The sequence below is a fragment of the Xyrauchen texanus genome, chromosome 4, assembly GCF_025860055.1.
Source record: "Xyrauchen texanus isolate HMW12.3.18 chromosome 4, RBS_HiC_50CHRs, whole genome shotgun sequence".
Taxonomy (NCBI): Eukaryota; Metazoa; Chordata; class Actinopteri; order Cypriniformes; family Catostomidae; genus Xyrauchen; species Xyrauchen texanus.
The window spans coordinates 27,508,379-27,519,348 of NC_068279.1; the positions used below are offsets into that span (position 1 = coordinate 27,508,379).

At 34.7% G+C, this 10,970-nt stretch overlaps 1 protein-coding gene across 3 annotated transcripts; it reads right to left on the reverse strand.

Moving 5' to 3' along the window:
* Positions 1-482: 482 nt before the first annotated feature.
* On the reverse strand, positions 483-10,582 carry LOC127639733 (transmembrane protease serine 13-like). 3 transcript variants are annotated; one of them, XM_052121921.1, is made up of 14 exons: positions 10,489-10,573; positions 10,225-10,306; positions 7,310-7,463; positions 7,020-7,133; positions 6,369-6,494; positions 6,107-6,233; positions 5,904-5,999; positions 4,176-4,219; positions 3,911-4,073; positions 3,567-3,736; positions 3,201-3,299; positions 2,960-3,102; positions 1,456-1,608; positions 483-1,201 (listed from the first exon to the last, which is right to left on the reverse strand). In XM_052121921.1, the coding sequence occupies exons 2-14, from the start codon at positions 10,237-10,239 to the stop codon at positions 1,187-1,189; spliced, it is 1,419 nt and encodes a 472-aa protein (XP_051977881.1). In that variant the 5' UTR covers positions 10,240-10,306; positions 10,489-10,573; the 3' UTR covers positions 483-1,186. The 3 variants fall into 3 exon arrangements, with proteins under 3 accessions (XP_051977881.1, XP_051977889.1, XP_051977900.1); XM_052121929.1 differs by having other exon boundaries at positions 7,320-7,463; positions 10,489-10,539; XM_052121940.1 differs by lacking the exon at positions 3,567-3,736 and having other exon boundaries at positions 4,017-4,073; positions 10,489-10,582.
* Between the last annotated feature and the right edge of the window lie 388 nt (positions 10,583-10,970).

A 10,970-nucleotide genomic window follows, 5' to 3' on the forward strand; every position in this document is an offset into this window, starting at 1 on the left:
CACTGTCGGTTGCATTACACTACAGAGTGAATGAGACTGCAGCACAATATGCTGTTCCTCTGTCTGTAAAATATTTCAGGTCAATAAACTGTATGTAAAACCTATTTATGTATTGAAGTTTTGTTAGAAAAGAATAGTTAGTTGATGACCTCCTCAGTATATATTACACAGCACACAGACTTTATCCTTACATTTCATACACTTAGGTGCCATGGCACCTACATTTAACGTATAAATCCTAAAATGCATATTGGATTAAAAATTACAGCCGTCTACTTTTTGACTATAATTTTTACTATTCATCTGACACTCCTGGTATTATAGAGGGTCCTCAATTAATGTGTATTTGATCATGTGACCTGACTATTTTCTATTTTGTTGAATTTTTTTTTTTTATTATAAGAGTGTTTGCATCACTACCCCTAAAATACATACAATATGTGTCTTATATATTTTATGTTCTAGTCTTTACTATTGTATTCAAAGCACTCACAACTGGTATTTCGCTTGTAATACATTTATTGTTTTTATTTTCCATCTGTTATGTAATAAATCTGTTAGTATAACAACTTGTCATTCAGCTGATGCTTTTTTCCAAATTGCATGACATTATATCTATTACAGGGACAGTCCCCATTGAGCAATCAAAGGTTATGCCATGTTCACAGCAAGGGCACAAAGGTAATAGCTCCTGTACTAATTCTTAGTCTGTTTGAACCAACAACTTTACTTTTTTCTCAGTACACCTCAACACTCCACTCCACTCCACTACAAACAACAAAAATAGCTACATAGAGAAATAAAATCTTAATGTAGTTAACATAAAGTTGCATTTTACAAGTTTATTACGTTTTTTTGTAAAAAAAAAAAATAAAGAAATCTTTGCCCATTGTTTTACTGTATATGTATTTGGGTGCGTAGGGTTGTTGAGACATTTCATGTTGCCAACAAACATTTTCAAAGCATGTGAAAAACATCAGAATTGAATAAAATATGTCAACCATTTCTATTAATGTAAATTAATAATACATTATCAGTACAGTTAGTGAATTTTCATCTCTAAAAATGAAAAAGTGCAAGTCAACTTTACTCTTTCACTTAAAAATAAAATGAGAAAAAAGTTTGTCTGTGAATTGTACACAGCAAAGAAGAATGAGAGGTTTTGTTCCTCATGGTTGAGAATGGATTATGGTCGCTCTTGCTGTAATTCAAGAAATGGAGAGAGAGGAACACAATTTATAAGTTGTCTTTGTAAACCAAAATGTGTTTGTAAAGGACATAAAAGCATGTTATTGTTTGGAACTGTACCAACCTTATTTTGTGTAACTGAGTATTTCTAAGATATACCAAATTAATTTGTGCACATCTCCATATGGGTTTAATATCTGTATATGAGTTTCTGTTTGTGTGAGCATATGTACAAATGTGTGTAATATAATGTCAGATAGTGTTTACCTGCATCTTGCTTTGTATCCACGTTAAAAGGCGACCTACGTTACTATAAACACCTGGACGGTTTTTCTTTCCACAGCCATCTCCCCAACTTGTTACACCAGTGAGATACCAACGATTATCAGCCTTACACACCAATGGACCCCCACTGTCCCCCTTAAGAGATAGAGAAATCAAATGCAGGTGTTACTGGATGAGTTACTGACAGTTACTCATCAGTTGCAGCTAAATTCATTTTTGAGCTGCTCACCTTCAGAAACCAATCACTGCCTTGATCAACATAATCTAGGGGTATAATTGTTAATCTGTTATAGTATTTTATTTTTTGTTCTTGAATGACTTTTTAAAAATTTATTTTATAGTGTATATTTGTATTATTATTTTATTAATTACTTGGCACCTTATTTTAATTCTATTTTTAGTGTTATCTGATACTGTTTTATTATTATTATATTTTTTGTCATTATTTGTTGTTTGTATTAATGTTTAAAGGTGCACTCAGTATTATTTTCCCCATTAAAAGTTTTACTCCTCAAGAAATAAATTGTAATTTTGAAATGTATAATAATAAAAGTATGACAACTCACATGAGAAGAGGACTCTAGTCATATCAGTAACCTTATAAAAGCTGTTTTATTCTACATGGGGAGGGGTGCCCTTATGGGGGCTGCCATTTTAGAATCACATGACCATCTGAATACTACTCTCTAAATCCCTCTCTAAATAAAGTCTTTTTACTGGACAATTTGACTCTTGGATTAAACTAATCATGGCTGATTGAGAATAGTGAATTTCTACAGTGGCACCTGTAACTGAAAACAATTGATTTTGAATGATTCTGCATCCACACTAGGTATCACTGTATCACCTTTAATATTAAAGCAGAAGTTTGTAACTTTTTCTGTGTTAAAAAACTTTCTCCCCAGATTAAAATGCATAGACAATGATAAGAAAGCCATTCATGGGTTAATACTTTGGTGCCACAATAAAAACAATTTTTTTTTTAAATGACCCGCTTAGACCCACCCCAACATATTTACTACACCAATGGTGTGAGTTGGGGGCTCTTATCTCTTTGTTTGACCAATGGCAGATGGTGGCTGTATTCAGAATGCTGTTTTGAAAACAAAATAATATTTAGCATTTCCCATTGTTGGTGCAGTTGGAGCAGAAATGATATACTTCAGCTTTTATGCAATATTGTATGTAGACTCAATCATGCCAAAAAAAGTACTTAAAATTTAATTTGAGAGAGAGCGAGAGAGAGCGAGAGAGAGAGAGAGAGAGAGAGAGAGAGAGAGAGGAGAGAGAGAGAGAGAGAGAGAGAGAGAGAGAGAGAGAGAGAGAGAGAGAGAGACATAGAGATTGAAAAGGTGAACAGCAAGAAGACAAATACAGAACTGAGCATCTGCAGTGAGAAATAAAAAGTTTTAACTCCAATATTATATTTTACCAAAAGGTGGCACCCTTTGCATTCCAAGACAGCTTGAACGTGTTCATGTCTCACCTGGCAGGAGTCTTTTCCTCCCCTAAGATCTCCAGCACACTGCATAGTCTCAGTTATTAGTCCACTGTAAACAGTAGGTTTGTTACATTCAGCTAAGTCAATCAAGTCTACTGCAACCTCCATCAAATAAGTGGAACCACTGTCTGCAAACACAAACACACAAAGAGAGCCCAGAAATATAAATACATACATTAGATAAATGCAAAACAAAACCACAAAAACATATACATACAGTACATACCACCCCCTTCTTTTGTAACTCCAAAACCAGTGGTCCAGCACTGACTGCCAGGAAAAAAAGTCTGGCCAAACACAGGTAAACAGGCAGACTGTATGCTACCTGCAATAGCACGAACAAACATAGGTGTGTGAGCTGTCATATCTGTTCAATGAGTCTGGCCACTTGTTCCTAAGGTCTTTTAGACAGCACGTATTAAAACACATATGGGTAATTGCTGCACAATTCAGTCAATTAAACTATGATTTGTAAAAATGTTTTTGTATTGTACATCACATAATGTTAGAGTACAAGTTAGTAATAAGTTAGAGTACTTGAGTAAAAGTAGTGTTTGTGTGTTTGTGTGTGTGGGGGGAGTGGGCAACTCACTGACAGGTCTGTTGAGTTTTAACAAGGCAATATCATTGTTTTTTGTCTCTGGATCGTAATTCTCATGTACAATAATTTGTTTGACGTTATATGGGCTGGGAAGCTTGAGCTGGGACACCATACCAATATACACTTTCCAGTTACTAGGCAACAGATAGTCAGATGTTTCTCTAACAAAAGGCAAAAAGCAGATTTATTCATCTATTAATCCATTCATGCTTTACAGATGTATAAATCTATCTATTAACTAATGTATTATGTATTAACTAATCTTACTAATGTACAGTATTTTATTTCATATTGTTTTTGCAGATAGATAAGATATGTATCTAGTGTATACTGACTGGGGGAAGCAGTGAGCAGCTGTAATGATGAAGTCTGGAGCCACAAGAGTACCCCCACATGTGTGATACCCACGGAAATGCAGGCTAGCCTGCCATGGCCACTGACCGTCAACAGCCACAGTTCCCCCTATGATCCTGGTGGAGACCGGTGGCCTTCCACAATCTGAACAGAGAAAGAGAGGCAAGTGAGAGAAAGAAAGTGTTTAGATACAGATAGCATTATCATGTACTGTCGCAAGAACCTAGAACAGTGTAAAGTGCTCACCGCAACACGACAGGGACACAGTCTGCTGATGAGGACAGGATGAACTGCATAATAAACAATACCGTTACAAACACAATAGAGAGTTTCTTCAAAAATGTCTGCATCTAGACACACATGTTTCTTATACTTTTTAACTTTTAATACGCATTTCCCATGTCCACAATACATTTATACCTAATAACGACATTACTTGATTGTAGCTAGAAAAGTTTAGTACTTTACTGTTAAACACTGATTATACTGTACGTGTTTATGAACTTGGGTTTTTCTGTTATTTATCTGAGGGCTACTGGAATCAGCCTTTTGTCTTAAAGGGATAGTTCACCCAAAAATGAAAATGATCTCATCATTTACTCACCCTCATGCCATCCCAGATGCCATCCCTTTCTTTCTTCTGCAGAACATAAATTATGATTTTTAGAATAATATTTCTGCTCTGTAGGTCTATACAATGCAAGTGAATGAGTGCCAAAATGTTGATGCTCCAAATCCATATAAAGGGAGCTGAAAAGTAATCCATATGATTCCAGTGGTTAAATCCATATCTTCAGACACGATATGATGTGTGGGTGATAAAAAGTTAAATTTTATTAATTTTTGATCATAAATTCTCCTCTCTGCCCTGTAGGGGATTGATATGAATGAAGAATGTGAATCACCAAAAATAGAAGAAGAATAAGAAAGTGAAGTGGAGACTGACTGAGCAGTGAGGAGAATTTACAATAAATAAAGACTTAAAATGTATCTGTTTCTCACCCACACCTATCATATTGCTTCTGAACACATGGATTTAACCACTGGAGTCGACAGGAGTACTTTTTTCCTGCCCTTATGTGGATTTTGTTGCTTAAAAATTATGCCACCCATTCACTTACATTGTAAGGTCCTACAGAGCTGAGAAATTCTTCTAAAAATATTTGTTTGTGTTAAGCAGATGAAAGGAAGTCATACACATCTGGGATGGCATGGGTAACTGTGACGTGGTATGGAGCAGGCCGAGGCGTGGTTGTGACGTGGCATGGAGCTGACTCTGGATCGAATGCGACGGCCAGAGTTCCACTTCACGGCCGCTGCTGAGCCAGAGTTCCTCAACACGGCCACCGAGCCAGAGTTCCATGTCACGGCCGCCGCCGCCGCGCCAGAGTTCCTCGACACGGCCGCCGCCGAGCAAAACACATCTAGATGTTACAGCATGTGGGTGAGTATAGGATGAGAACATTTTCATTTTGGAGTGAACTATCCCTTTAAGATCAGAATAACATCTGCCATTCGTTACAGTTGATGACTGAAGTTTTTATCTTTAGAAAAAATAAGAAGATCAGAGGAAGTTACGAAGTAATTAGAAGCTATTTAAATAAATATTGTTTTCTGTTAATATAATATTGTACTATTATATTTTATAAAGACTAAAACAAAATGCTTCCTATTGACTGTCATACAACGGTAAATTTTAAAGCCTGTTTAAAAATTTTAATTAGCCGCTAATTAGTCCTTGTTTTGTAAAGCAATGGAATTAGCTACACAAAAAGGAAGTCAAATAGATTAATCTCGAATCTACTCTGTTAATACAGATTATTGTTCCACTGATCACTGTAATATAATCTGCTTTATGTTGGATTGTTTTAGTTCTGTTTTTTGTTGTTGTTGCTGTTGCTTAGAGCTAGAATTCTGTTGTTGTAATTTCAGCATTCAGCATTCAAATTTTCTCTGGATTCTACCAACTCACACCTGATTTCAACGCTTCCTTGGATCGTGTTTGAAAACAGACTGTTCACACTTTGAAAGGAGGATGAGTTGCTTTGTAAGACACCTTTTGCATAACTTCTGTGAAGCACACAAACACAGAAACTTACTTAATATTGTGTAATGTAATAATTTGTGTAATGTGTGTGTGTGCGAGCGTGTGTGTGTGTGTGTGTGTGTGTACACACTGCCTGAAGCCAAGCTGTTGGCAGGTTTGGTCTGCTGTGTCTTTACTAAAGCCTTGTGCACAGACAGGAAGGAAACTCCCAGCTTTAGAGGTCATGACCAGCAATTCATTTGCTGTTCCAAACCGCACTAAAGAAAGAAATACAGTTTTAAGGCATATCACTGTAAAGCTTTCAGAATTTCAACCAAATAAAGGAAATGACTAAGCACTTCTTAAAAGTCACATTATTATAGACATCTAGTTGTAATGTGATTGAGACTGACCACAGCGAGCTTCATCACTGCCTTGAGAACAGTCTCTCTTCCCATCACAGTTGACCGATGAGGGGGAGCATGTTTCGATTTGCATATCTTTGTCTGAGAGAGCCCACAGCGATGGTCCATAATGCACTGTGCATGAAAAAGTGTAAAAAGTGAAGGTTGCACCAAATTTCAGATCTCGATCAAGATCTTGGGTCCTAATCAAAACGTTCTCCAAGCTTTTAATTCCAAATCAGCACTTACAGATTTGATAAAGAGCTAAACTATTTCCTGGGCTATACGTTTCATTTGAAAAGGACTTTTTAGGTGAAAAAAATGTTTTTTTCTTCAGAGCCCAGAACAGTGCCGTATCCAAGGGTTATTAGACCCAGGTTCACCCAGAATATTAGAGATTACTCTTTGACTTCTAAAATAGTTTAAAAATGCATAAATCATGATTTCTGGAAGTGTGAAAGAACATTTTGAATGTGCTGCTTCTCAGATGTTAAGGAAAATTTGGTAAAAAAATGCTTTGGGTGAAATCTTGGCCCAGAAGTCATTTCCTGGCTGCACACTTGGCCCAGAATATTTGATGCTTGAAAGTTTAGAAGTAAACATTCGTGTAGACAGGACAGCAGGTGTGAATATTATCAAATCAGTAAAATATATGCTCACCTCCCAGCCCAACAGCAATTACAAGCAGCACTACTACAAAAGCAGAACCACCCGACCCGCCATAGCAACTCCTTTTGCTCCTGTACAAGAGAACTTGTCTTCTCTGTGGTGGAACTACAGAAAGGAAACAACAATGACTATTGACACTACAAAAGATTACTGTAAATTGATTTGACAGACATTTAAGTTAGTTGACAGATTAAAGTGTAATTGCTTAGTTTCTATTTAATGATTTATGATTTTTAAGACCTGTGTGTTTACATGTACTATATGTTATTGAACAGCAGTACTTGTCTCAACTAAACACGGTGCAGGTGTTTGTGGTATTGGCTGAGGTATGTAGTATGGTTGGATTTGGGTGGCCGACAATGCCTGAAGACTCGGATATGAAGGTGGACATGTGTTCTGATTCACCACGGAGTCATATGAGGGCGGAGCCTCAGTCTGTATTCACAAAATAAATGCAAGATTTTTACAAGGAAGCCAATATACATGTCATAAACATATAATCTCTATTTTCAGTCACGTCAAATTAAATGTACAGCCTCATAATTGTACCACTATCCAGAGTTCATTTGTTTTGCAGTCAAGGCCTCTGATATAGCCTATGCGGTGAGGCTGCTTTTCTTCAAACATAATTTCAGAGTAATTAATCATTATATTATTTCTTATTATAGAATAATATAATAATAATAATAATTTCATATTATTATTATTGTTTCTTTCTATTGCAGCATAGCATTCAATTCTAGAGATTCATGTAATGTTTATTATCTCTCTGCCTTATCTTTTCTCTAGATAAAGACTAGTAGTGCCATTTAAGAATTGTTTTGACAGGAATACACTGAATAAAGCAGTATCAAGGTCCTAGATCACATAAACATTTTTATTACAACTTGTGCTTTCTGGAGTTTGTTGTCTACTAAATTTATTTTGGAAAGACGTATTTTTCCCAATGTTTTGTCTGCGTAATGATCAAAAACAGTTTCAACAGCCGTGCAACCCACTGAGGAGGCAATACATCCCTCAAAGCCTTGTTTCATATCCGCCAAAAAAATTAATAATATGGCACCACCGTGAATAAGGTCCATTACATTTGCCACCCTCTTACCACAAGATCTCGCCATCACCAGAATTTATTGTCACATCACTGGATCTATTTTTCTCTACTCATTACCCTTCCATTTATTGATGAAAGTATATTCCTGATGGTTCATTAAAAATTACACAATAATCAAAAGAAAGCTTAATTATTTTTCAAAAGGTATACTTGCAAATATTACTGCTAATATTATTAATTAAAATATCTAGTAGGCCTACTGACAGGAAGTGAGCAGTTTAAAAAAGTCAAATAAATACCCCTAAAATTTTTAGAACAGCTTTCTATTGATTATTTATAATTTTTCATTGTATCATTTGTTTGTGGTACATATTTTGAGTGATATTTAGTTACAATTATGAAATGTAATAATCAATTACAGAGGCTGTCTCAGATTACACGCACACTCTCACAACAGATGCCGGGCGCATGATTAAGGAAACAAGAGCACACTTTAAATGAAGAAAGTTTATGCCTCGTTATTCATAATTGTCCAAAAAAAAAAAAATGTGTCCAAAAAAAAAAAAATAATAAAAAAAATGAATTGTTGTTCTTTTCTTCCCCAACTACGATATATTATGCATATTGTGGAATATTTGCAGAATATGCTTGAAGGGGTAGACTACACTGCCCTGCATTTTATTGGCTCAGTAAATATTACTTTGATGACATGAAAATGTATTGCGCATGATCAGTGGTCTACTTACCATCTGTTTGCATCATATATATTGGCTAAATAATTAATGTAACAGTAGTATATATATATATATATATATATATATATATATATATATATATATATATATATATATATATAAACCAAACCCCTATGTATTCATAAATACAACAACTGTTGAATTTTTTGGAATCTTCTTACAGTTGTGCATTCTTCTGTTCAACACAATCCATTACTGATTTATTTCTTATTCACAATTAAGATTTTAAACCAATTCATGTAACTAAAACCTGGTGTATTTATGTATTTTTTTTTCTGTATTGTGCAAATTGTCCCACCATTTAAATTTGTGTCTTTAGCATATTTTGGAAAATAAACCCTAAACCATATATTTTTTAATGACAAATTATCAAGCCTCATATTGTTATATATTAACAGGCCTACCTACTGCATTTAATTTATTTTGTAAGTAATTTAAAGATAACACAGAGCTGAAAAATTATAGCCAAAAAGAAATTGATGAAGTGGTTGTTTATGGTCATTTTATTATATTTCACTTAATTGTGCTTTGTTCTTGCACACCCAGTTTTCTCTTGGCACACAAAGTTTTGTTTCTGTCTATGCCACTATATTCAAATGAGTGTGTTTGGGAAAAATGAACCCTACAAACTCACACACCTGTGTACATACATATGCTGCATTCAAAATAATTGTAGCGCAACATAACACCTCAGTCAGGTCCCTACTCAGATAATCATGTCATTAAAAAAAAAAGCTAATTATGTGCATTACATACATAGGAAGATTGTTTGAGTGTTTCTATTTTCCATAATAACACCAGACACTTGTTTGCTATAGAAGTTGAAAATATGATTTTAAATGCAGTGTAGCTTCTTCTTTACAAGATAGAGCTATGAGGTACAGAATATGCTATTCCCTCTCCGTAAAACATATTCAGATTTTATATTCTAGGCAAAGAATCACTCACCTAGTCAAATGTCATTTGCCTCAATGTTATATTTCTGTTACTATAAACATTTACATTTATGCCCTTAGCAGATGGTTACTAAATAAAGCACATTACAACGTATATACTGTAATTATTACATTAGAAGGTAGCTAAGGATACAAGTCAACTTATCCAGGTGCCAAATTGGAAACAACTCCAAGACAACTGTAATGCTAGATACAAGCTCACCACAGATTAAAAACATTGTGCCGATTGGAATGTGGTACTAATACAATTGTAGTATTAACTTAATATTAAAAATATTCTTATCGTTACAAAATAACAAAACTACAATTATTTTGCTGTACAAATAATCCACAAAAAGAAATAATCACACACCTTAAACACAAATCAATGTTAATTTGACCCCTCAATATTCGTTGAAAACATATTTTGCTGCAATATTATGTCTTAAAGATACCTGTGTGTAGTCCATAGGTGAGTATTCTGTTTAAAGAGATCAGGAACTCATTGTCCTCCCGTTTATTGATGAAAGAATATTCCTGATGGTTCATTTAAAATGACATGACAATCAAAAGAAAGCTTCATTACTTTTCACAAGTTATAATGCAAATATTATTTATTAAAATATCTAGTAGGCCTACTGAAACCTACTCTTAACATTTTAAGAACATCCTTCTAATTAATATTTCTAAATTTGTATCTTTTCATTTGTCTGTCATACCTGTGACTCAGTGTTTGTGTTCTGTCATGCACCTGTTGCACAGCAAAACCATTAAATCAGAAGACCATGTAATACCCTGTAACAACTCATTTTTGTCGCTGTTTCCTGTTTAACTGGTTTAACAGGCACACCTTTCAACAGAGTTCCTTAATGACATGTCCATGGAAACACTGTAATACAGATACGCACATAACACACGTTTCCATGAATAACTTTCATCATACAGGACGCTTAATTGACTGTGTTGATGCCATCAAAATGTTTTCTCCTTTATACAAGCATACATACCACTATCACAGACATAAAAAAACCGCACGTATCATATTTGATACACGAGTTTCTAAGACATATTGATCAGTGAGAGCAATACTTTCTTTGAAAACCTGTTGTATCTATTTTGATACGTGTATTCTGCCATCTTGTGGAATTTCACTGTACTGCAGGCAGTAGAGGGGTGATTTTTTTTTTTTAGCTTTTCAAAT

Bases quoted from the DNA above. Each gene is read 5' to 3' on its own strand.
- LOC127639733 (XM_052121921.1), bottom strand. The intron at 3,737-3,910 runs GTCAGTATACAC...GCCTTTTGTTAG, and splicing joins GCTGCTCACTGCTTCCCCCA to AGAAACATCTGACTATCTGT. The intron at 1,609-2,959 runs GTGAGACATGAA...CTATCTCTTAAG, and splicing joins GAGGAAAAGACTCCTGCCAG to GGGGACAGTGGGGGTCCATT.